We start from the raw sequence: 26697 nt of genomic DNA on the forward strand, positions 1-26697 counted from the left end.
TGCTTTTTTTTTTTTTTTTTTTTTTTTAACCATTTTGAATATAAGGCCCTATAATGTCTGGTTGATAATTAGATTTTAAGATGAATTGTTCTCAGCCATGAGATTATTTAATATATGATAGAGGTACAAGATTTCACAACTATATAATTCATATTAGAATTTATTTGTAGGGTGGTCAGATCCCATGTCATAATAATTTTTTGCTACATGTATTAAAGGAAAATTCTGATGTTTTCATTTCTTGTTTTTCAGAAAATGCCCCTCAGATTCCAGTGGCTACTCCCCAGGTCTCTCCTAACACAGTGAAACGTACTGGACCTCGATTATTGCTGATTCCAGTGCAGCAAGGTTCTCCTACTCTTAGACCTGCCCCAAACACACAACTTCAGGGGCATCGGATGGTCTTGCAACCTGTGAGGAGCCCAAGTGGAATGAATCTATTCAGGCATCCTAATGGGCAGATTGTTCAGCTCCTCCCTTTGCATCAACTTCGAGGCTCTAATACTCAACCCAACTTACAGCCTGTCATGTTTCGGAACCCAGGTATAAATTTGGAGATCTTTCTAATGAATTTTTCTTTGGTGGAATCATTTAGCCATATGACTTGTTAATACACTAAGATTTTTTAGTCTCAGAGTTAACCTGTCTGGAAAGAAAAGCACTTGTAAGTCTTGATGTGGGCAGTGGTAATTAAAAAAAAGTTTTTTTTTTTTCTTCCCCTTTTACCAGGCTCCGTGATGGGAATCCGGTTACCCACTCCTTCCAAACCTTCAGAGACTCCACCATCTTCTGCTTCGTCCTCTGCTTTCTCTGTTATGAATCCTGTAATTCAGGCTGTTGGGTCTTCTCCAGCAGTGAATGTTATCACTCAGGCACCATCATTGCTTTCTTCTGGACCTAGTTTTGTGTCTCAGTCTGGTACATTGACCCTGAGGATTTCCCCTCCTGAACCACAGAGCTTTGCAAGTAAAACAGGCTCTGAAACCAAAATAACCTATAGCTCAGGAGGGCAGCCTGTTGGTACAGCCAGTCTTATTCCTCTCCAGTCTGGTAGTTTTGCTTTGTTACAGCTCCCTGGACAAAAGCCTGTTCCCAGTTCCATTCTTCAACATGTTGCTTCTCTTCAGATGAAGAAAGAGTCCCAGAGTGCAGACCAGAAAGATGAAACAAGCTTTTTAAAAAGAGAGCAGGAAACTAAGAAGGCCCTGCAGTCAGAAGGAGAAACTACAGATTCTGAAGCTAATATAATAAAGCAAAACTCAGGAGCTGCTGCCTCAGTAGAAATCCTGAGTGATTCTTTAGGAGATGGGGGTGATAATTTGGATGAAGAACCCCTTACAGAAGAAGGTCCTGTAACTGTTAAACCTTCTGAGCACTCCTATATCACTGGGTCACACATAGGTGAAGACTATAAAGATGGAGATGAAGAGCTTGGGATTCGAAATCATAAGAGTTCCAAAGAAAAACGGACTGTTCTAGAAGTTAAGACCATTTCCAAAAAAGCCAGCAATGTGACAGTCCAAAGTGCAAGTAATGTACAGCTTAAAAAGCTTGGTGATGTGAAAGTGGAACAGCAGAAAGGGTTAGAAAATCCAGAGGAAAACTCAAATGAATTTCCAGTCATCTCTAAGGAAGAAAGTAAGCTCGAATTATCAGGGAGCAAAGTTGGGGAGCAGCAGTCTTTTCCACAGCCAGAGGCCAAGGAGAAGGGATGTGGAGACTCTCTGGAGAAGGACAGTATTAGGGAGAGGTGGAGAAAACACCTGAAGGGCCCTTTGACTCAGAAATGTGTTGGAACTAAGCAAGAATGCAAGAAAGAGGCAGATGAGCAGTTAATTAAAGAAATAAAGACTTGTCAGGAAAATTCAGATGTGTTTCAACAAGAACAAAGCATCTCTGATTTACTTGGAAAAAGTGGAACTACTGAAAATGTCAGAGTTTTAAAAACTGAATGTGATTCTTGGAGTAGGATTTCTAGTCCTACAGCCTTCTCCATTGTTCCAAGGAGAGCTACAAAAGGGAGCAGAGGGGAAGGACGTTTTCAGGGTCACTTACTGCTGTCAGGAGAACAGATAGAACCAAAGCAAGAGAAGAATGGTGGACGAAGCAGTGCCGACTTGACTGTTTTGGATTTGGAAGAGGAGGACGAGGAAGAGGAGAATGAGAAAACCGATGATTCTATTGATGAGATTGTGGATGTTGTTTCTGACTACCAGAGTGAGGAGGTTGATGATGTAGAAAAGGTGGTGAGCCCATTTTTGTTGTGACTGAAACCTCAAGAATTTAAATGATTTATTAGAGACAGTAGCTTTCCCAGAAGATCACTAAGACCTGATACATTGAAATGGATGCCTAGGTTTAGATTATGATTAAATGACTTTATAGTTTTTAGGCTGTGTCAGTCAGGTAACATTTATTGAGCTTATATTGTTCTTTGAGACTTGTCTACTAGTATGGGAAGGCTGGCTTATTCCTTTGGGGGATAGATGCTTGAGAGTCCCTTTCAAGTTAGGTTTTAAAAAAAAGAAATTCTAAAACTACTACTCTCATTTCTTCTCGGTTTTTTTCTACATTTTCCATGTGAAGTGACTATAGCCTATCCGGTAGACATATAAAAAACTGAATGGGTGACCTTAGAACTTACCTACCTGCATTTAGAGAGATGTTTTTCTTTTTGGAGAAAAATGAAAAATACCATGCAATATTTTAATATAACCCTGCCTTCAGTTTTTTAATTATCTCCTAAAATTAGTTTCTAGAATTTATATTCTGAATTTGCATCATCTTCCTTTGTAATATGACCTTTATAATTTCACAAAATTTTTCTGAAGCCATTTTTGTAGGCTTCCTATTTAAGGTTGTAATCCTACCTAAGTGAGAAGCAGTATGATACAGGGCAGGAGTTGGACAAACTTTTTCTGTAAAGGGCTGGATTGTTAACATTTTAGACTTTGCGGGCTGGATGGCTTGCTGTTGGAATTGCTCAGTTGCTGTTATAGCACGAAAGCAGCCATACACAATACTAAGTGAAACAGTGTGGCTGTATTCCAATGAAACTTTCATTTACAAAAAGAGGTGGCAAGCTTTGATTTGCTGATGCCTGACAGTGCGGTTTGATGTAAAACATAAGGATATTATAGCCAGCTGCCTATAGGGTGCCCTCAAATCTAAACTGTGTCCCTCTCTTTAGGAGCAGATAATATGGCCCTCTGTGGTGATTTTCATGCAGTTGGTTGTTTTAGAATCTCACTTCCATGAGATTCAGCCTCTGTATTATCTGGTCTTTCTCTGTTAATGCCTAACTGCCTTAATGCAGATAAAATATAACAAAAAGACTCCTATTTTAAAACTCTAAAATGTTTAACTATTCTAATGTTCCTATGTTGGTTTTTTCTGTACCTCAGTCGTCTCATTTGTAAAATGAGGATCTAGCTCTACAATTAGATGATTGTATATACATTTGCCTTATCTATCTGTAGCCTCATCTTTTTTGAGGACAGGTACCTGTAGGTAGCTGAAGAATCTGAATTCATTGAGTTTAAGAATTATAATTCTGCTTTTTGCAGACTCTCCCGTTGTAAGTCAGCCTGGGTAAGCATCAGACCAAAGACAGTCCAACTTTAAAACCAGTGAAAACTATTGCTATCAGTAAAACTGACTTATAATAGAACTTTTATTGTGTTTTAATCAAGGGTGGCATTGCTTGGATTTCCTAATAGGGAATCTGACATACAAGGTACAGTGACCTTTTTCAAAGTAAGGGCATTATATTAAATGATCTCTAAAATCGAAATTCTACATTGTATTTTTGCACTTGTGTGGCACGTTATGATATCTTTGTGCATGTGATTATTATATTGGAATAGTGTAAGGAAAGTAGTGAGTAGTCTATTTAATTTCAGTCTTCCATTGTGAAGTTTATTGGATATTATTTACAAAGCCTGCAGTTAAAGTCATGCAGTAGGCAGACATTCTTCAGTTTAAACATAAGGCATTTACCTACATTATTATTCAAACTCTTTAGATTCTGTCAGGACACTGTTGATTTAGCTTCCTCAAGTTTTATTTGCATTGTTTAAATTCAGTATACATTGTTGAAATTGTGCTTAAATTGGGAAACATAAATGATGACTTGCATTTAGTGTCTATCAGCTTATGGAACCTATAATTCATGGGGGTAAGTAATTTTCCATCAACTGTAAACAGAATTAATGAGGTTATTGGGATGCTTCGTTTTGAGTTGTGTCTCTCAGGTATACTACAATTGTAGATAACATATTCCTGCTTTAGTTTCTGGCATAGTAAACACTACTTTTAAAGGTGGACTTAAAAATATCTGTAGATCCCAAAATCCGTATGTTCTACTGTTTACATAAAATACACAATAAGCTTCCATGATAGGTGCTCAATAAATGCTTACTGATTGACTCTTTTTTTTTTATTATCAAGTATGACAAGCTTGGGGTTTTTCAGTACCTGAAATTCTTCAAAAGCTATCCTTGTGCGGGATTGAGAGGCTTAGAAGACTGGGCTACATTCTCTATTCATATCTGCATTGAGTCTGTCTTTGTGGGTGATACGGGGTTAGCCATGAGGCACTCTTCTTTTTTATGTTTATTTTTGAGAGAGTGAGAACGAGCGTGAGCAGAGGAGGGGCATAGAGAAGAGGGAGAGACAGAATCTGAAGCAGGCTCCAGGCTCTGAGCTGTCAGCACAGAGTCTGATGTGGGCTTGAACTCATGAACCGTGAGATCGTGATCTGAGCTGAAGTTGGATGCTTAAATGACTGAGCCATCCAGGCACCCCAGTCCTGAAGCACTCTTTTTTTTTTTTTTTTTTTTTTCTGAAGCACTCTTAAAATAGAACCTGAATTTTTCTCGTTTCTCCTTTTCCATTCACCAGATTTTACTTTATTGCTCATTAATCTTAAGATTTATGAAGCTTTAATATTTCTGTAAAATTTCTGAATTTTTCCGCTAGAAATAACACTGAAGCATCAATATAGTCTAATAATGTCTGTCTAGTATGTATCTATGATTTTTTTTTTTTAATTTTTTTTTTCAACGTTTATTTATTTTTGGGACAGAGAGAGACAGAGCATGAACGGGGGAGGGGCAGAGAGAGAGGGAGACACAGAATCGGAAACAGGCTCCAGGCTCCGAGCCATGAGCCCAGAGCCCGACGCGGGGCTCGAACTCACGGACCACGAGATCGTGACCTGGCTGAAGTCGGACGCTTAACCGACTGCGCCACCCAGGCGCCCCTGTATCTATGATTTTTAATGCAGTGCTTGGTTGTTAGTTTTAACATATGTTGTCTTCATAACTTAATTCCTTCTTACGATTAACAAGTTTAGGATCACCTGTATTCATGGTATAAAGTCAATGTTGGGCCCTGGTTGATTTTATAAGGGGAGCATTCAGTTGAAAAGTTTAGGTGTGCTTACTTCCCAATATTTTATTGACTTTTGGAATGCTTTATTTCAGAATAACTGTGTAGAGTACATTGAGGATGATGAGGAGCAGGTGGACATAGAGACTGTGGAAGAGCTCTCTGAGGATATTAATGTTGCTCACATGAAGACCACAGCTGCCCAAACGCAGACTTTTAAACAGCCGTAAGTCTTAATTTCTCTTTGGATTTTTGTTTTTTGTTACTGTTTTTGTGACCGTAAACAAAACTAAATGTTCCGTTTAGGAACTCTGGGTAACTGACCTGGTTCCTTTGTTCCTGTAGCTTTTTTCTGACTAGTAGATGAGGAGGGAGCTGGAATTCAGAGGTAATTAACTTGCCTTGGTTATTGCTACAAGACCATGTGTGAATATGAATAACCTGTGTTTTTGGAGCCTGACACGTTGGTATTAAAATACTAGTTTTGTATGTAGCTATTTAAGCTTGGGCAAGTCGTTAATCTGAATCAGAGTTTTTACTGATTAAATGAGGAAAATGCTCCCAATTTGAAGTGTTCTATAAGAATAATATATGCAGCTGGAGTAACTGACACTAGTGGACTACTCAACAGAGGTTAGTTCCTTTATCTTTTAAGAATAGGAATTAAATTCTAAATTTGGTTACTTTACTAGTTGAACAGGTAAGATACAGTTAGGAAAATTTTTACCTGTTCACATGATGAGACCAAAATACAGTATGATGACTTGCTCAGGAAAGTTTATTCCATTAGTAAGCCTTGTATTGGGGATTGTGGGGTGTGAGAGAATGATGGAAAAGAAGATAGGAGTTCTTATTGTGTGCCAGACATTGTGCTTTTTTCCTGTTATCTCATTCATGATGTAAACTAGCCCTGAGTTGAGAAAGAGTAATTCTTTGTCTCTGGTGATGCTGAGAAGGTGTAAGGATAGAGAAATAGGCCTAGTAATTTTCTTCATTCCAGAGCTATTTGGAGGCTACTTCATTTGCCTACTGGTTAAGATCGAAATAGTTTAAGTCTTGTAAAAATTTAATTAGATTTAAAGTTAGCAGTATTGCTGGAGAGAAGTTCATTATACTAAAATTGATTTTCTGAACATGAGCAACAAACAAATGTTATCCAAAAGATGCCATTTATAATAGCAACAGAAAACCTGTTAGGGAGTATTAACAAAACCTTTGTAAAACTTCTATAAAATGTTACTGCAAGACATTGAAGATGAATTCAATAAATGGAGAGAAAGAATAGTACACAAAGAGCACACACTGTAAAAGAGCGGATTGGTAAACATCTAATTTTCTCTCTGTCGGCACACCATGAAAACAGTGAAAAGACAAATTCAGACTAAGGAAAATATTTGCAGTACATGTTTGACAAAGGATTAGTTATCAAGGACATGCAATAATTATTTAAGTCCTTAAGAAAAAGTTGATGGAGTAGATAAGTACATAATGGATATTACAGGCAGTTCACAGAAGAGGAAACCCGGATAGCCAATAAACACATACAAATTTGTTCAAACTCACAAGTAATTAGAGATATACATGTTAAATCACAGCGGCTTCATTAATTCAGATCCATAAGATTAGCAAGTAATTGCGATTTCTGATAGTACTGTTGTGTCTACTTGTCGAGCAATGGGAACATACTGCAGGTGGAAATGTAAATTGGTGCACTTTGGAGAGTAGTGTGACATGACTAAAGTTGACTTCCACACACTTGTTCCACTCAGCAATTCCACTCCTTGGTATGTATACCCTGGAAAAGTTCACACGTATGTACAAAGGGACATGCATGGGACTGTACATTGCAGTATTGTTTGCCATTGAGTAAATTTGGAAATAACCTAAATAACTATTAGAATTCTGAAAAAGAAATTTCACACTTTGAAAATTCACACTTTGGAATACTGTATAGCAGTTAAAATGATTGAACTAGAACTGTGTGTATCAATATCTTAGATGTAATGTTGAGTGAAATCAAATGAAGAAAGATTCACTATATTGGGGGTGGGGGTGCCTTAGTGGCTCAGTTGGTTAAGCATCTGACTCTTGATTTTGGCTCAGGTCATCATCTCTTGGTTTGTGAGTTTGAGCCCTACATCAGGCTCTGTGTTGACAGGGCAGAGCCTGCTTAGGATTCTCTCTTTCCCTTTCTCTCTGCCCCTCTCCCCTGCATCCCCCCCCCCCACCCCAAATAAAAAAGAAAGATACACTATAGTGTATAATGTTTAAAGTGCTACATAATATTTTTTATTTAGGTATACATTACTAGTAAAACTGCAAAACTATGCATGGTAAAAACTCTTTTTGGGAGTGTTCACCTATGAGAAAGAAGAGAGGAAGGAATGTGATTGGGTGGGCTGCACATAAGATCTCCTGTATTTTTGAGATGCTTTATTCCTCAGGCTGGGTGGTAGTTACCTGGTTGTTCATTATGTATTTTGTTGATATAGTTTTGTATGTATGAAATATTTTATGTTTGAAAAAGTAATTAGCAATTGTAGGGACTGTTTGGCACAGAGAGAAAAAAGCATACTGTTGAATTAAATTATATTGCCACATATATATAGGGCCTTGGCAAAAAGAAGCTGGTTACACTTTAAACAATTTGGGATGGTTTTGTTTAGTGTAGCTGTGAAATAGGTCTTGGGTTACTATTTCAGTAAGACATTGGAAAATATTGTCTTTACCTAGGTGCCGTACCCATATCTCTGCAGATGAAAAAGCTGCTGAAAGGAGTCGAAAGGTATTTACAGTATGTTTAATGACAATTATCTAATAAAATTGATAACATTTGTCATTAGGGTTTAAAATAACATTAGTTATATTAGCTATGACTTTTTTCATGGCAATTTTTTACCAGTGAGTTAATAGAATCTGCTCCTTTTTCTTAATGAAATTATAGTATTAAAATGCTTCCCTCCCCTTTTAATTTTCTACTACTCCCAGATGATAGAATATTCTAGAACAATTAAAATGATTATGGAGTTGATGAAAATTGACGTGCTTACTTGAAAATGAATCCTATACTCTTAATTCTCTGTGTGATGTGAAAAAAAACCTGGCGGTTTTTCTTGTTGAGATTCATGATTTTCAGTATCCTAAAAAATTATTCTCTGAAATGATGGGTAGCAATTCATGGAGCCATTAAATTCGGAACCTCCTTTGATTTTCTTAGACGTCATTATACCATAATTAATCAAGGGTTTTTTTTCTTTATCCGTACTAACATTATGAATGAAACAGAGTTTGATTATTTAAACCATTTTCCAGTTGTTACTCTGCCTTTTTGATTTAAGTGGTAAAAACAATTCTGGAGATTGGGGTTGAGGTGGAAAGTGGTATTTAAGTCTTTTCAGAAACCACTGGGTGATTAGTCTGGGTTTGGGGGGGGGATACATAAATTACATTATTGTAATAATTTTGCATGTATTACTATATTGTATTTTTTCATTCATCCTAAAATATTTTCAGGTGTAAGAATTTTCATTATAGCTTGTATTCACAAGCCATTGTTTATACCCTAATTATTATTACATGTAAATCATTTGTAGTGTTTTGCTATATTTAGACTTGATATTAATTTTCTATCTTGTATCTTTTTATTTTCCCATACTATATAATGCACAAGGAGTTTGACTTTAGAGAGACCATGATTTTATATAAGAGTTTTGGGGTACTATCTGGATTGTGATAAAGGCCAACGGTGTCAAAAAAAAAGGGTAATTAGAGACATCAGAAGGGGAAAAACAAAACCAAGAAACTGTAGAAGACAGGAAATGTCATTATTACTCGCTTTGAGTAGTAGTCACATTGTCTTAATATGGTAGCCACTGTTAATAATTTTTTTCAAACTTCTATAATCTGTGAATAAAGTATGGAAGACTTGCAGTTTTGAAAAAATGTGTAAGTAGAAATGACAAATTGGAAGGTGAAAGAGAGAAGAGAAATAGAGGGAAGAAGACATGGAAGGATATGAGTGCTTGATATCCTTGTTTTACAAAGAGACACTGTTGATGAGAAGTTGAGATAGAATTATACTCAAGTTACAAAGGGATCAAGAGAAGAATTAGAATTAATGATACATCTATATTAGGAAGATGGGATTGTAAGAGGTGGGACAGTGGTGTGAGCTAAATCTTGTGCATAGCAGAGAGTAGATAGATAGCATTGAAAATTAGAAAGTATAAGCTTGGGGCACCTGGGTGGCTCAGTTGGTTAAGCGTCCAACTTTGGCTCAGGTCATGATCTCATGGCTCATGAGTTTGAGCCTCACATCAGGCTCTGTGCTGACAGCTTGGGGCCTGGAGCCTGCTTCAGATTCTGTGTCTGTGTCTCTCTGCTCCTCCCCACTAATGCTCTGTCTCTTTCTCTCTCTCTCTCAAAAATAAATAAACATTAAAAAAAAAAGAATAACCTTATCTTGTTTCTTACATAGAGTATAGATTTAGGAACTAGAAAAAGCCTAAAAGAAACAGAAAGTTGTTGTTTTTAAGGATCCAGATACATGTATAGGGCACAGTTGGTTTTCATTATAAGCTCTTCAGATATTTATATTTAAAACCCTATATGCGTCTGTTCTTTTCAGTGATAAGTAACTTGTAAAAGTGAAGTAGAATAAATAAGAGAAAGAAGTCTAAGGCATACTGAGGGTCAAGAAAGACTTTGCTGAAAAATGTAAAGTTTGACTTTTAAATGTTAAGTTTTGGAGGATAGGGTGGGAGGAATGGGTGCAAGCTACCATCTGTCTGTAATGGCAAAGTGGTGTGAGATTGCATAGTGTGTTTTGGAAACTTCTCGCACTTTGGAATGGTTGGAGAGAAAGGTGATTTAAGAAGAATGATAGTTGATCCGTCACCAAATTGTAAACGATCTTAAAGCTTTTAAGAAAAATATTTTAAACCTGTTTTCCATCAGTTAAGATTCTGTTGAAATCTTTATGTAATTTGTGTCTTGAAAAAAAGTTTTAATAATAAATTACTAAAACATTGCATAAGCTATGTTTTAGATTCCCTCGCCTCACTTTCTTCCTCACTTGAGAACAATTGAAATTTGAGCTGAAAAGTGATTTACACTGTTGAAGTTAGATTTGCAGCAGGATAGACTTATAGTAAGATGACCAGTATTGAAAGGTTGTTAACAATAGTCCAGACAGAAGATGGTGGGTATCTGGTATGGAACAGAGCCATTTAGGATGGAAGAAGAGGGCAGGTACAAATGAAAGATAATCAGGTGGCTATCTTTTGTTTGCATAGGCTCCACCAATTCCTCTAAAACTGAAGCCTGATTACTGGAGTGAAAAACTACAGAAAGAAGCAGAAGCTTTTGCTTATTATCGCCGGACACACACTGCCAATGAGCGTCGCCGGCGTGGTGAAATGAGGGATCTCTTTGAGAAATTGAAGATTACATTGGGATTGCTTCATTCTTCTAAGGTTTCCAAAAGTCTCATTCTCACTAGGGTAAGTGTTCTCTATAAATGACTGACAAATGAGAATTTGACTAAGAGAATCTTCTAGAGCTACTATGAGAAAGAGAATCATCACCCTAAGAGGGAGATTGAAGTAGAGTTTGTATTTAACATTTGAATGTGGACTAGTGAACTCCCAGCAAATCCTGTAAGGGGAAGAACCCTTAAGCTGCTGAGTCAAAGTAGTTTTTTATTGGAAGTCAAGTTCTTAATCGGCAGAACTATCTTTACTTCAGATTAAGTCAGAAACTCTAGTTGACTCTAGAGTTGAATCTCTTTTGGTGTTCTCCATAGTACTAGAACAGTTTACTACAGTGAAGAGCACAATGTAAGTGATATTTTAACATAGTTTTTAACAATTGCCAGCCATTTTAAAAGGAAATCTGAAATATCTAAGGTAATTAAATTGCCTTTGAGTAAAAGTTGGAGGAGTATAAGGCAAACATTCATATTCCTGTAGAACAGTTATTTCAGCCAGACTTTACTTAGACTAGGAGGTGATTTTATTTTTATTTTTTAAGATTTTTGACGTTTGTTTATTTTTGAGAGAGTGAGAGAGAGAGGCAGACTGCAAGCAGGGGAGGGGCAGAGAGAGAGGGAAAGACAGAATCAGAAGCAAGCTACAGGCTCTGAAATGTCAGCACAGAGCCCGATGCGAGGCTTGAACATGAGATCATGACCTGAGCCAAAGTTAGACGCTTAATCGACTGAGCCACCCAGGCACCCATTAAGGTTTTTTTTTTAAAGTTTGTTTTGAGAGAGAGGGAACAGGAGCGGGGTAGGGGGGACAGAGGGAGGGAGGGAGAGAGAGAGAAAAAGAAAGAGAGAGAGAGAGAAAGAAAGAAAAGAAAAGAAAAAAGAAAATCCCAAGCAGGCTCTGCACTGTGCTCCAATGTGGGGCTTGAACTCACGAACCTCAAGATCATGACCTAAGCTGAAATCAAGAGTCAGATGCTTACCTGACTGAGCCACCATGCACATGCCCTGTAGGAGGTGATTTTAAAGTTGATTATTACGGGCGCCTGGGTGCCTCATTTGAGCATCCCACTTTGGCTCAGGTCATGATCTCCTGGTTTGTGGGTTCGAGCCCTGCGTTGGGCTCCTGGAGTCTGCTTTAGATTCTGTGTCTCCCTCTCTCTGCTCCTCCCCTGCTTGATATCTCTCCCTCCCTCCCTCCCTCCCTCCCTCTCTCCCTCCCTCCCCCCCTCCCTTTCTCCCTCCCTCCCCCCTCCTCTCTCTCTCTCTCTCTCTCTCTCTCTCTCTCTCTCTCTGTCTCTCTCGTCTCTCAAAAATAAAATCTTAAAAGGAAAGTAAAGTTGATTAAAATCAAAGCAGTAAAATGTTTTATATCTCCTTGTAGTAGTAGAAATACCTGTGAACCACTCAGTGATGCTCTTTGGAAATAATCATGTTTCTTAGAAGAATAAGCCAGAAAACCTCTTGCAGTTTGATAAGTTTCCGAAGCATCAAGAATTGTTTCAAATGACATTATAAAGTTTTCTAAAATACTCGTCAAACTTTTTTCATTAAAGAAATTGAGTAGGCCTTACCTGTTCTTAGGAAAGAGCGAATCAATTTACATGACATTAATTTCTTGTTTGTAGGCATTCAGCGAAATTCAGGGACTAACAGATCAGGCAGACAAATTGATAGGACAGAAAAATCTCCTGACTCGAAAACGGAATATTTTGATACGGAAAGTATCATCTCTTTCAGGTGAGATATGTGAATGATCTCTGGTAAAGAATATAATATAACGTCTTTAGTGAGGAGTAATCCTTAGTAAACTTTTCAGATATTGCTTAGTTTATGGCTTGGTTCCCAGAGTTAACAGTAGAGTTACCTTTTGATTGGGTGAGGTGTTTCTTCTGGAATATAATCATTCTTGCTTTCCATAATTTTGGGGAATATAGTTAAATCAACTGGATTTCACTTGACCCTATTTCCTATTATGTGGGGTCATATAATGAGCCGTGTGATGGTTTATTCCTTATCAACCTATAGGTAAGACAGAAGAAGTGGTCCTGAAGAAGTTAGAGTATATTTATGCAAAACAACAAGCACTAGAGGCACAAAAAAGAAAAAAGAAGATGGGATCAGATGAGTTTGATGTGTCTGCCAGAACTAGCAAACAGCAGGAAGGATCTTCTGCATCATCTGTAGATGTTGGACAGATGTTTATAAATAACAGGAAGGGGAAACCTTTGATTCTTTCCAGAAAAAGAGACCAGGCCACAGGTAGGAGGGACATGTTTTGCTTTTCTTAATGTAGGTGAACATCAGTTTAATTCAGTGGACTGAGTCTTTTTTTGGCCATAATTTTAGATTTAATTAAATGAATTAAAGATGGGTTGTATAAAAAACATTAACCACATTAGATTTTAGTTTCTAACTTTATACATTCAAGTAAATCCTAAGAAGTTACCAGTTATGGTAACCTGTAAAACCTACTTTTGATAGCAGTCAGGTTATTCTAATGTTTCAGTGAGTATTTTTTTAAGTTGTCATCTTTTCAGACTTTAATACGTAAACTCTTGATTTCCCCGTAATTCTGTTCACAAGTTGAGGAAGTTTGGGTCTTTATTTGTCGTGCTGAAACTAATAAATTGGAATTAAAAAAAAAATCAATTTTGTTGAGTCAGGCTCCATTTTCATCAGATTGCCTATCAATCAGTTGCTGTTAAGGAGCAAAAGTAAATTGGTTTTAAGTTCTTGTTCTCTCCTATCTTGATTTTGGAAATGAGGCTATATTGATTTTATATTACTTGTTTATATTCTTAGAGAATAGTGTATCCTTTTTTACTCTTTGGGTGGCCCATTTTATCAACCAGGATATCTAAGAGAAAAGTAGTGATGGATACTAAAATATGAGTTAGTTTTAACATTGCAGATTCAAATGATGTGATTGCTACGAAAAGATTTTAATGATCATTTTGTCTAGTCCACCTCATTTCATAGATGGAAAAGCTAGAGGTTTGAGAGCTAGAAACTTAAAGTACTTTGTTAGAGGTGTATAAGGAAAGCAAGCCTGGGGATAGGATTTTTGCATGCCTTTATCCTGATTCACTGTCAAGACTATTGGGACCATTCTGTTGAAAAAGTGGTTCCTTAGCTCTTTTCCTCAACATAAGTTCTGTCCCTTAGGAGAATCCGTGGACAGATAACCCATTACACAGTGAAAAGTGGTCAAAAAATAAATTCCCAGTTGAGGCACCCTAACTAAATTTGAAATTTTACCCTTTGCCTTTTAAGTCAATGTGTGGTTTTAGGGATATTGCCTCGGCTTCTAGGCTATATTAGCATTAATTGCAGACCTTTCATCCTTAACAAATTTCTCATTTTCCTTACAGAAAATACCTCACCCTCTAACACTCCACACACCTCTGCCAACATCGTGATGACTCCGCAAGGGCAATTGCTCACCTTAAAAGGTCCTTTATTCTCAGGACCAGTGGTAACTGTTTCTCCTGCTCTCTTAGAAACTGATCTGAAGCCTCAAGCTGCCACCAGTGCTGTGGCTCAATCAGGTATGTTGTAAGTATTGTCCTCTATGGGTAGTAAAAAAGTTATCCCTGATATCTCACTGTGAGAGAGAAAGCCTTTGAATGTGTTCTGTAACGATAAGATCTCTTATGTTTGCATTTGCCTTGGAAAGAGATGACCCTCTTTTTAAATTTTTTTTTTTTTTAGCGTTTATTTATTATTGAGGGACAGAGACAGAGCATGAGCAGGGGAAGGGCAGAGAGAGGAGGAGACACAGAATCCGAAGCAGGCTCCAGGCTCCGAGCTGTCAGCCTAGAGCCCGACGTGGGGCTTGAACCCACAAACTGCTAGATCATGACCTGATCTGAAGTCGGACGCTTAATTGACTGAGCCACCCAGGCGCCCCTGACCCTCTTTTTAGAACATGTTTGGCTCTATTGATTTTTTTTTTTTTTTAAACATGGGATTGGGAACTCCTTTGTGATTTTTAGTTAATTCTGAGTAGGAAAAACACTGAAAATATTTGAAAGTAAAAGGAAGATGAGGAGTCATTGTTTAGTTTTTGGCTTTGACAAATACTTATCAATCTTATGTGGTATTCTGAGATGGTGCACTCCTAGGTTACCAGCCGGATTCAGTTTGAGCATGACTCCCTTTTGGGGATAAGGAGTAGAGTTGGAAAGGAAGTCTCACTTTGATGATTTAGGTTTCAGGCACCTAAATTTCTGTTAAGGCAGAAGGGTATCTTTATCAGTACTAATATTGTTAAACTCATTCTGGAGTGGTCATCTTTTCTTTTACAGTGCTGCCTCTAAGGCTTCGTTTTTCCCTCAGAGTAGCAGTTAATTGGGTGAACAGAATCAAGATGCATGTCTGCCGCAGTATAAAGAATTAACCGGGGAGCTTTCCTATAAAATATTAAATAAAACTTTTAATATCAAAGAATATTAAGCAGTCCTTTGGTTAGTCCTTTTACCTATTTTCTTAGGTTGTTTTTTTTTTCTCCTTTTTTTCCTAATGTTTATTTTTGTGAGTGAGAGAGAGCATGAGTCGGGGAGGGGCAGGGAGAGAAAGAGGGAGACACAGAATCCGAAGGACGCTCCAGGCTCTGAGCTGTCAGCACAGAGCCCGACGCGGGGCTTGAACTCATGAACCACGAGATCATGACCTGAGCCGACGTCAGACGCTTAACCAACTGAGCCACCATGCGCCCCTACCTATTTTCTTGTTAAGCTAGGTCTCCGTAATTTGAAGAACTAATAGTTCCTTTCATCTTTTTGATAAAAGTAAACTGGTGAATTTTGACTACCAACTTTCTGAGAGATCTCAGGTCATTGGGTATGAATGAGAGAGGAATGCTTACTGCTGTAGAACTAAATGAATTTTTTTCCCCCCCCAGAAAATGACGACTTATTTATGATGCCAAGAATTGTTAATGTGACATCATTGGCCACAGAGGGAGGTTTGGTAGATATGGGTGGCAGCAAATATCCTCATGAAGTTTCTGATGGCAAGCCACCTGACCACCTGAAAAGTACTGTCAGGAATGAAGATAACTCCTTTGAAGATTCGGGTAGAATCTCTTCCAGAGGCAGCCATAGAGATGGCAGAGTGGCACTGGGTCCAACACCAGTTTTTCTGGCAAATAAAGATTCTGGTTTTCCACAAATAGTTGATGTTTCCAGTATGCAAGAAGCACAAGAGTTCTTACCCAAAAAGATTGCTGGTGAAATGAGAGGTATTCAATATAAATGGAAAGAGTGTGAATCTAGACGGGAGAAACTGAAGCCAAAGGAGTCCACATTTCATAAATTGAAGATGAAAGATCTCAAAGACTCCAGTATAGAGATGGAACTGAGAAAGGTAGCATCAGCTATAGAGGAAGCAGCGCTGGATCCTGGCGAACTGCTAACTAATATGGAAGATGAGGATGATACTGATGAGACACTGACTTCTCTGCTCAATGAGATTGCCTTTCTTAATCAGCAACTAAACGATGACTCTGTTAGCCTGGCTGAACTGCCCAGCTCTATGGATACGGAGTTCCCAGGGGATGCTCGACGGGCTTTTATCAGTAAACTTCCTCCTGGGAACCGAGCGACTTTCCAGGTTGGCCACTTGGGAACTGGTTTGAAAGAGTTGCCTGATGTACAAGGGGAGAGTGACTCTGTCAGTCCTCTCCTCTTGCACTTGGAAGATGATGACTTTTCTGAGAATGAAAAACAACTTGCAGAACCAGCGTCTGAGCCAGATGTCCTTAAGATTGTTATCGACTCTGAGATAAAGGATTCCCTCCTTTCTCACAGGAAAGCCAGTGATGGAGGGAAGAGTACTTCTGGTGTCCCTGCAGAGCTTGAAAATGTGTCCTCACCTCCCATCCTACACATGAAGGCTGGCCTAGAGAACAACAGCACAGATACTTTGTGGAGGCCTATGCCAAAGTTAGCACCTCTAGGTTTAAAAGTAGCTAATCCTTCTAGTGATACAGATGGTCAGGGTCTCAAGGTGATGCCTTGTTTGGCACCTATAGCTGCCAAAGTTGGACACAAAATGAACTTAACAGGGAATGACCAGGAATGCCGGGAGAGCAAGGTGATGCCTACATTGGCACCTGTTGTGGCCAAATTGGGCAACTCTGGGGCCTCACCAAGTTCTGCAGGGAAATGAACTTTCCTGTCCTCAGGCAGAAGCCAGGCTATGAGGGAAACCCTTTCTCTGTAGGCATCTGTTTATTTGTGTCATGGAACTGTGATCCTTGACTTTGATGCAGTGGATGATGGTAGAGAAAGGGGGGTAGGGTGCTGACCTCGGTATAAGAAATTACTACTATGAAATTCTGATCATGTTAAAATGTGTTACCTCACTTGTGGTGCTGGGTCTCCTCATCCTCTCTAAGAAGATGTGATCCATTACTGAACACGAGGTGCCCCTCTTACCCAAGGAATTCATAACAAGACTCTAGGTCCATAGTGGTTCCTAGTTCTTCCCTCCCAGAGAAAAAGCTGCTTGAGACTTTGCAGTTGTTATGGGCTGAGTTGTAGTGGATAGCTATTGTTTATGTGGCTTAAGTCTGAAATCCAAGGAATGTGATGCACTCGGGCAAAGGGATCCAGAAGAGAGTTTTTAGTTGGTGGTTCGAGTAGGGTGAGAGAGGATGGGTACCATGGAATACCAAAGTGAAATGCTTTGTGTCATTCAGCAAAATATTCTCTTCTGTCATATCCCAAGTAGCTTCCATTTCCTTATCTTTCAATCAGAATTACAAATCCAAGCCTTCTGGTAAAGTAGGAATGCTTTTAACTTTTATTACTGAGGTGATTATTTTCAGATGTTAAAATACTAGCTCTCCCTTACTGTCTGAGTGTTGAAAAGACATTTCACGGTACCAGGGGTTTCTACCTGGAATACATATTTTGGAAGTAGGCATGGAGGGAGCCCTCCCCTTTTCACATATCACATCACTCAAGAGACAGCTAGAATGAAAAGCATTCCCTGCCCAGACCAGAGACCGTGGCCAAAACAAAAAAAATTGTGGGGCTGGATATTTCCCAAATCAAACCAGCCTCCTGGTGCTTGAAGGTTTCATTCACTTTTACCTGCACAGGATGTAAAGGAAAGAAAAGTCACAGTAGGCACTCTTTACCAGGGAAATGAGGCAGTATTTGAATCACAAGATATATTTTTTATTACCTGCTACCATGGATTCAATGATCTGTAGAGCTTTTTCACTCGTAAGCTGTCAGGGTATGAAGGACTGACAGCCTGTAAAGATAAAGATATTTATATTTTTGTATAGTTGTTTTCATAGATTTCTCAAAGGCTGAAGTTTTCAACCTAGAAGATGAGATTTGTATTGAGTATAGAAATGATGTTTCCTATCTAGTTTGTAAATAATCATGGTGCACTTGAGGGGTCTCTTAGAAACTCCTGGGGGCAAGAATCACTATTCTGAAAATGTATAGATTGGGATTTAGCTGCTGCATTTTGCCTTTCTTAAATAATTATATTTTGGAATGTAACCCCTGTTCTGTCTTCATTGACAGGATTTGCTTGTGTTGTGAAACACTAACACAAGAGCTTCCAGTGCCTGGGCTGTGCCTAGGTGATGCTATTTCTTCTACATCCCCCTTGCCTTCTTTATGCCAAATCCCACTCAGCAGATCTTCAGATGTAGGTTGTTGAGGCCAGCTTTGGAATAGTTCTAGCCAGTGAATTAGTACTTCCATGGTTGGTTCCCTTTCTAGTAACTCTGGTAATTAGATTGAAAAGGGTGGAAAAATTTCCTCTGCAATTGCAGTGGGAGCAAATTCTTTGTTGTTATTGTGCTACTTGCCTTTCTAGACCTGCTCATCAGCATTCAACCTTCCCTCCTCTAAAAGTTACTGAAGAAGCTTGAAGTAGGTAATGAGTGCCCCTTAGCTTCTCATTATCCCTCCCACTATTTACCCAGCAGAGTTCATTCAATGCCTTAGCCAAGGAGTCCAGCACCTGTCTCCCCTGCTAATAATTGACCTTGGAGATCCTAGTATTTTAATCCAGGTATAGCAGTTTCCCATTATTAACTTGCTTGTCTCATCCTCACATTTCCTCCTGACTTCCCAAGGCTCTTGTTAATGGCTTTTGAGGGTCAGCCAAGGAGAAGGCAAGTGAGTGAATAATCCTCAGGAAAAGAAGGACCATTCTGCTTCTGAACACTTTTCCCTTTTTAGAAGAAAGTAAAGAGGTAATAATCAGTTCTTCATGCAAAGATATTTGACTCTGTTCATGAGAGATGTACAAAGATGGAAATGAGAGATGATTCCAGGTCTGCAAGAAGGCTGCAGATGTCATTACAAACTCCCAGGATAATGGTGTTTTCAAGACCTCTTAGAACGAGTAAGTTGTGAAGGCTAATTTGAAGGAGGGCTCTATCTTCAGAACAGTCCGGCAGTCTTGACAGAAATCTCAAATCTCCAAAAACTCCTACCCTTTAACCTTACCCCAAGAGAAACTGATCTATGAAAATGACATGTGTGATTGTGAAAGATGTAGTTGAGTGAGAGGAGTTGAGGAACTGGGAGGATAGTGAGCTCTCACCCTAACACTATAAGAAGCATGATCTCAGTAGACCAATAATTCGCCTTTTTATACATCTGTAAATAAATGGAATGTTTTTAAGAATATAATTATGTCAGATTTAGCCTTTTCTTTTATATATTAAATATATATCTTTCCTTTTCTGCTTTTGAAAAATGACTATTTTTTTAGAAACGTAAGAACAGAAGTTTGGTGAGTGGAAGGCAGAATGTATAAACTTGAAATAAATAAATCAGTTATAATAATGAAAGGAGGACTTGGTGTTGGGAGGTTTGTGCTGAGTTGGAGTAGAGAAATCTAATACCCGGAGTCATTTGAGAGAGGTACCACTGAAGTAATTTTATCATAGGAATTCCTTACTGTTTTCAAAGTTTCTGACCTGCCATTTGGAGAGATTTTTGCTAATCCTTGTTAGCGTGTTTTACATGGAGACTTCAAAAATTTCCACAAATTGACAGCAAATGTTCGTCTCAAGAAGTTGTTCAACAGTGAGGAAAGACTAGCCTCCTAATACCAATGTGTGCAAGGTAATATATCTGTTACCTTAGAGAATAACAGGACATAAACACAATCTCAGGGGCTAAGGACAGATGTTTTTAAAGCAAGATACATGTTAACTAGTATCACGATTTATGAAAGATTTTATTTATTAAAGGGGTCCTTTAGACGTTGCACTACTCTAAGATCACATGGTACAGTGTTTTGTGGTTTTTTTTTTTCCTCTTCTAATTCTAATGGTTTTAGATATTAAGAAGGAATGGGATCAGGTGAATTGAGAGGTAAATGCACTTTGCAGACGGGTCTGAAAAATGGTGATAACCCTTGTTCCTCATGCCCACATTAAAAAACAATGCATAGAGTAGGCTGCACATTTTCAGGTACTTCTGTAGAGAATGATGGATAACAAGAATCTGAGTACATTTCTTGCACAAAATGGTTGATTTTGAAGAAAGTGGTTGTAAGGGCATCAGTACTTCATGTTACTGTTGTATTACCTCTAATGAAATTTTACATAAATATGAATGGCTGGAAACAGAGGAGATTAAAGCTGAGGTATACAAGACTCACTGCCATTTGGAGAAAAAAAAGATCAGTCAAAAATGCATTTTTGAAACTAAGAGGGAAATAATTTGATATATACAACTTTTAAGCTGAGGCATAACTGACTGAACTGCTCTGCAGAGATATACAACCATTGAGTAATAGTGTAATGGAGGCGTGTGTGGAGGGTGAGAAGGCTAAACCACAAAATGATTTGGGAATTTTGAGACAAATCTAAGCTCTACTAAATTCTTCTATCAATACAAACTCTGCTATTAGAAGAGATTTTGTTAAATAAGAAAGCAGTCTTGGAAGCATTGTTTTGAGATCCATTCTGTTTCCAACTGCAAGCATCAATCACAGCTGTCCGACAGTGCCTTGCATGTAAAGGTGCTCAATAAATAATTGAATTGATGAGCAAATGTTTACTCCAGCCTGTTAGTTTTCCAGGGTCTTATAATTGCACCTTTTTGCATGTTAAGCCTAGGGTGAATTTTAAAATCTGATCTAATGAGCATAGTGCAAAACAGACAATTGTATACATCCATTCCCAGACAGAATTTTAAAATCTGACAACCATGTATGTTTAGGACATACACAAGCAGAATAAAAAGTGAAATAGTGTATGGATGGTGAAATACTTAATATAAGGGTCAACTGCATTTGGAGGGTGGGTTGGGAATTATTTGGAGAAAAGGGAAGAATGGTTTTATTCACACTGGACTTGGGACTGCTATTTTCTGAGGAATTAAGCATGGGAACAGTCTAGATCCTATTCCCATATTGACTATTCAGAAGCTGCAGGGTACCTAGACAAATGTACTAAATGGTGAAGAATTGATAATATGTGGTTTTGGCCTTGGACCGGGAGTACCCAGATTCTAGACTTAGAATATCTCATTACACTGTTCTCAGTTTTATCACCTCGATCATTTTAGACAACGAAATTAGCTTGGATTTGCCTCTACAACTTGAGCTTCAGATGAGAGTAATTTGGGGAACATTTTCTCTAAGGGGGTAAACCAGGGTACCTTTGGACAGGAAATGACCAATGACACTTTGTAAGCCCATTCACCTGGCCACAAGTGGTAAGTGAGAAAACCAATAGTGGACACAAAAATCTGGAGAGAATTAGGGAGACTCTTGAGTGTGGAGGCAGCAGTTGGTTGGGCATGTAGCACACAAGTAAGGACAGCAGGTGGCACTATTTATTAGTGTTACATTGGCTGCTACCCCCTTGGAGGTAAAAGTAGCAAGGAATTTAAAGAACCAACTCCCATTTAATACTCTTGGTGGCTGACCCTTGCTTCTTCAGATTTGAGAAGTAAATGTGAAAATCCCATTTTGTGTGTAGTGGAAGGGTAGGAAACCTCATGCCATCTAGGTGCCTTTCCTGATTTTTGTTTCAACTTGTGAGCTTTGCAGATCTCATTTTTAAGTACATGGCTACCATACACACAAGCACATACTTCTGCCAAATGGCTATACAAGGAATGGGTTTAGGGGTCCTAATCCTTTTGCTGACATGTCATCTCCCCCAGGGGTTCCAAAGGTTTGGATAGGGTGAGACATATCCGTGTACGGTTTCTCTGGGGCCCAAGTCTTTTGGCTCACATTAACCTTTCCATAGGTAATTTCTTGAAGTAGCAATGAGGCCAAAAGGCTTCTAGGAAATAAACTCAGGTTGAGACACCTATGGAATAATATGAGTGTTTCTGTGCGCGCGCCACTCTGCACCCCCAGGATGAGCTCGAAAAAATATTATCACTAAATATAGTGCCAACAAGCTTGACCGTGACCTCGCCAAAGCAACAGTACTAGGGAAAAGGAGCAAATCTTGACATGAACAAATAAAAGATCTGGAGCAAGAAAGTCTGTTAACTACAGGTGAGAGAGCGTGGTGAGACATTGGAGCCTAAAGGAAACATGTTATTTCACAGGCACATTCACTTGTCTCTCCCTTCCCTCGCACACCTGAAGCTCAGTTCATGGCTGTCATCTCCCGCCCCCTTTTCGATCATGGCCAATCAGGTTGCCCAGTTCAAAACATTTCTTAGCGATCTTAAGAGCTATTCAGGAGTCATTTGCACGCAGGTCTACACGCCGGGAAGGCCGTGAGCAGAAACGATTCTAACCGCTTTAAATCCCAGCACTTGGGGTCGATGGGAGCAGACCCTTAAAGCTGTACCTCAATCTTGTAATTTTGAGCAAGGAGTTGGTTTTGGCTAAGGTCTCTCGGGCCTCTCAAATGCCAACCGCAGCACCATGGGGGCGTGGTTAATGTCTTGTTGGGACTCAGGGAAGTGCAGTTCTCTGGAGGACGAGGCCTGATAATACCATAAAAGGCTGGTTGTCTCACTTCTGAAGGCACGTTCGTTGACCTTCCTTTAGGAGCGATACCCGCGATTGCCCTGTGCGGAACCCTTAGTTCTCGAGTCTTGTCTCTGCTTCCTAGCTTCATTGGCTCCGCCTCCATAAGCCTTACTGGTCCACTCTCAGAACGCCCTCCTGGATACAGACCGCACCCCCTCGCCTCGACTCCGCCTCACCAGCCCGTAGCTTGGCCCAGGCGGTAGTTCGCGTTTTGAGCCGTTCGTGCCACCATAGCTGCTGCTGCTGCTGCCGCCGCGGAGCTGAAATCGCAGAGCGCGATGCCTGAGGGCGCTGTGAGCGGGGTGGCCCCCGCGCCCTGGGGCTGGTGAGGCTGGGCCCGAGCGGGGGCGCTGGCGAGTAGCTGGGGCTGCTGAGGGAAGTGAAAGAGAAGGGTCCAGTCTCCTGCGGAGGGCCAAGGGTCGGGGTGGGGGAGGGAGGCTCCCGTGGCAGAACCGGTTGCCGGGCCACAGCGAGCCCCGCCGCGCCGAGTGTCCCCACGGCCGCCAGCTCAGGTGTCCAAAGCCCCCGGCGGGACTCCTCAGTGGCCTAGGCGGCCTCCTTTTTTAGACACCGCAGTTGCCATGGGAACAGTTGGGCATTAACGGGGACCAGACCAACCACTAGCCCTGCTAGGGCCAATCCCATCCCTCCGGCTAAACGCCTTTGGCAGGCGTGGGCCTGGCATTTCTTTGCAGCTCAGGCTTCCCCCCCGCCCCCCTTTTTTCATGGGTTTGTCCTTCAGATGTAACAAACAGCGCGGTGCTAGAAGGCAGGTATGAGAAAGAGGGAGAGGGTAATACCTAGAGATAATAGCTGCAGACACGACTAGGCAGAAGGTAAGGTGGCCTCTGCCATCTCAGGTCAGTGGGAGGGCATACTGGAAGGACCTGTGGAGTGGGAAGGCAGTGCTGCTTTTGAGACAAGTCCCAAGATTGGGCCAGGAACTGTCCCCTGGGGCTCCTCATCATGATGGCTGTGGAAGGGTCAACCATTACCAGCCGGATCAAGAACCTACTTCGATCCCCATCCATCAAATTACGCAGGAGTAAGGCAGGAAACCGGCGAGAAGACCTCAGCTCCAAGGTGAGTCCTGGTATTGGGAGGCACCCCTTTCCAAGCCTCCCCTCCTCTGCTCCGTGTTCCTCTTTTGCCTTCCTCTTTCTTAGGAAAGAGGAGAACTAGAAGCTCCTGTTGGCTCTAAAGGAGCAAGTGTGCCCATTTCTGCCCCTTAAGAAAACAATGATTGGGTTTTAGGTTAAAGGAAGCAGCAGTGGGCATGGTGAGATTTCTCCATGAAGACGAATAGGAGGAAGGCAAGCTGGATTCAGTTGTGGCCTCACTACAAACCAAGTCTGTGCTTGGGGAAGCCAGTTCATAATTGATGACTCCGTTTCCCTTCTTGGAAGAGGGTAGTGGGACCACATATCCTGTGAAGGGCTGAGTTGTGACTAATGTAGCTGCAGGTGTTAGTGTCACAGCTGAGGTTATGCAAGACAGGAGTAGCAGAATGAACACCTAGTTTGAGGAATTGATTTGGCAAATGTGTTTGCCTGGGGTCAAAACAAATTTATTTGCCTTTTCTAGAAACCTAAATTAATTTAACTGGAGCCTCTTGGCTTCTTAGGAATGATAACATGCAAGGAGCCTGGTATCTACCAGTAAAACAGACCTCCTGGTTTGTCCTTGAACATTGCCTATCTCATTCGCTCTCTGCCAAGAGCCACATCCCACCCTGCCACAGAAGTTCCTCAGAGGCCTAGTCCCTTTCCATCCCCTCACTTGTCTGAGTATTGGCTTTATGCTTTCTTCAACTTTGTTGAGCCTCCACAATTTTGGGAATACAAAAGTAGACTAAATTCATTTAATCCCTAAAAGAATCTGGGACTTTGTTCCCACAGGATCAGATTAGACTTTTGTGTCATATTAGCAGCCTATAAACACAGTAGCCTTGTGTGGTGCAGGATTGCTACAGGGAGAGGCATTTGAGACAGCAGCATTTTACTGCCTTGCCTGTATCTCTTCAGAGATGAATAAAGCCAGTGAGGAATGATTTAGAGTGCTAATGTACAACATGGCAGGATTGTGGGAGGACTTAGTTCAGATCTCTATCCTTTAGCAGAACCTTACTTGGATTTGGTCAGAGGGAGAACAGCTTTCCTGTATGTTTCAGCAGGATGTTTCAATTCAGTTGAAATTGGCTATAAGGTTCCATGGCAGTGGAGATAGTGACCTATATTAGGAGTCTAATAGGAGTTCATTGTTCGTATTCTGCAGAGGTAGGAGTATGTGCCTGGAACTTAGACACTGTCTTAGATTTGACAGTGTTCTCTCACTTACTATGTTGGATCATTCTTAGTGCTGCAAGCGCTCTTATTCTTGGCTGATAACTTGACAGTGACTACCACTATTAGAGCAATCTTCTCATATCTTTTGACCTCTTTTTCTGGCCAAGAGTGGTATAGGTAGTAGAAATGTATGATGGGAGTTTATTCTTCAGTGTTAATACTTACTATAATTTTGGTCTGGAATCCAGAAGGTACTGTCACCATTCTTTAAAACTTCCCGTATCACTCATCACTAATGCATTCAACAAATGCTTATTGTGTGCCTGTTATGTGTGGAATCAGTGATGAGTAAAATATCCTGGCCATCCAAGAGCTTGTGGCTAAGGGCACCTGCGTGGCTCAGTACCTTAAGGGACCCTTGGTCTCAGCTTAGGTCTTGATCTCAGGGTTGTGAGTTCAAGCCTTGTGTTGGGCTCTGCCCTGGGCGGGAAGCCTACTTAAAAAAATAATAATTCTAAGAGCTTGTGGCTAGTCAGACAAACAAATAATTACAACATGGTATGTTGAGTGCTTGTCTTAGAAGTAAGCCTAGAGGTGTTAAGGGCAGCACAGGGGAGGGATCAGCTTAGGGCAATTAGGAAAGACTTCAGAGAGCTTGGGATGCTTGAACTGTGAGTCCTGGAGGCAAGAGAGGAGGAGAAACTCTCTAGGAAGACAGTGAAAAAGAGAATCCTTGTGGCATCACCATTAAACATCCCTGTTTCAAATAGGAATTCAGTGGTTCCGACTGCTTTAAATGGCTTTGTTTGTCCTAGAGCTGTGAATGAGGGGAATACTTAGCTGAAGTTGAATGACTCTTGAATAGTCTGACAGCAAGAGGGCTTATGTCTCTTTTTTAGCACCCAAAAGTATTTGCTGTCTTTGTGTGCCTAGGACCCTACAGATGCCTGACCACCCCCCACTCCTTATTGAAGACTCTACCTAAGATGACTCTAAAAGCCTGCCCTGTAGCAGTCCATCTAGGATCTGATGTATAAAGCTTAGTGAGCTGCTCTAATGTGCGTTGGCTGTGGGTAATCATGGTAGCAGTCAGAAAGCTTGTGATTCACAGATAACTAACTCTGAAATAAAATTTGAAGACCAGAAGACATAGGCCTTTGAGGATGGTTGTAGGGGGCAAAGAAGGTGGTGACAGAGGGCCTTTGTGGAGCTCTTACCTCAGATAGCCTGCTGCTTTGAGTCATATTGTTCCTCCTGTCTAAAGTAGCCTTTTCACCAAATTCTCCACTTACTTTTAGATCCAACTCTATATTTGCTGGAGCCATAGAGCCTTCTCTGAGTAGCCCCGTACCTTGGGACCAATCTCTAATTGTTCTTTTATGTATGTCTTCATTTCTTTCTTTCTTTCTTTCTTTCTTTCTTTCTTTCTTTCTTTCTTTCTTGTGAAATTTTAAAATATTTATTTATTTTTGAGAGAGAGAGAGAAACAGAGCACAAGTGGGGGAGGGGCAGAGGAAGGGAGACACAGAATCTGAAGCA

General features: G+C 40.1%; 2 protein-coding genes across 14 annotated transcripts in view; both read left to right on the forward strand.

The window, feature by feature from the left end:
* MGA (MAX dimerization protein MGA) overlaps nucleotides 1-20922 on the forward strand; it is a 172350-nt gene extending 151428 nt beyond the window's left edge. For 10 of the 12 annotated variants that reach the window (XM_086710419.1, XM_086710418.1, XM_086710422.1 and 7 more), the window contains exons 16-24: nucleotides 253-543; nucleotides 730-2243; nucleotides 5487-5617; nucleotides 8125-8176; nucleotides 10686-10892; nucleotides 12505-12616; nucleotides 12905-13138; nucleotides 14251-14427; nucleotides 15783-20922. In XM_086710419.1, the coding sequence (XP_086566545.1) occupies nucleotides 253-543; nucleotides 730-2243; nucleotides 5487-5617; nucleotides 8125-8176; nucleotides 10686-10892; nucleotides 12505-12616; nucleotides 12905-13138; nucleotides 14251-14427; nucleotides 15783-17050 (3986 nt within the window). In that variant the 3' untranslated portion in view covers nucleotides 17051-20922. The remainder of the gene's footprint in view (nucleotides 1-252; nucleotides 544-729; nucleotides 2244-5486; nucleotides 5618-8124; nucleotides 8177-10685; nucleotides 10893-12504; nucleotides 12617-12904; nucleotides 13139-14250; nucleotides 14428-15782) is intronic. The other 2 variants (XM_086710427.1, XM_086710428.1) reach the window with 1 other exon arrangement.
* A 257-nt stretch (nucleotides 20923-21179) lies between these two features.
* MAPKBP1 (mitogen-activated protein kinase binding protein 1) overlaps nucleotides 21180-26697 on the forward strand; it is a 56229-nt gene continuing 50711 nt past the window's right edge. The window contains exons 1-2 of one of the 2 annotated variants that reach the window (XM_086710432.1): nucleotides 21180-23198; nucleotides 23734-23956. In XM_086710432.1, coding sequence (XP_086566558.1) covers nucleotides 23840-23956 — 117 coding nt within the window. In that variant the 5' untranslated portion in view covers nucleotides 21180-23198; nucleotides 23734-23839. Of the gene's footprint in view, nucleotides 23957-26697 lie in introns of both variants that reach the window. The other variant, XM_086710433.1, reaches the window with a different exon arrangement.

Source organism: Puma concolor, chromosome B3, assembly GCF_028749965.1.
Source record: "Puma concolor isolate L17-30 chromosome B3, mPumCon1.1.hap2, whole genome shotgun sequence".
Lineage (NCBI taxonomy): Eukaryota > Metazoa > Chordata > Mammalia > Carnivora > Felidae > Puma > Puma concolor.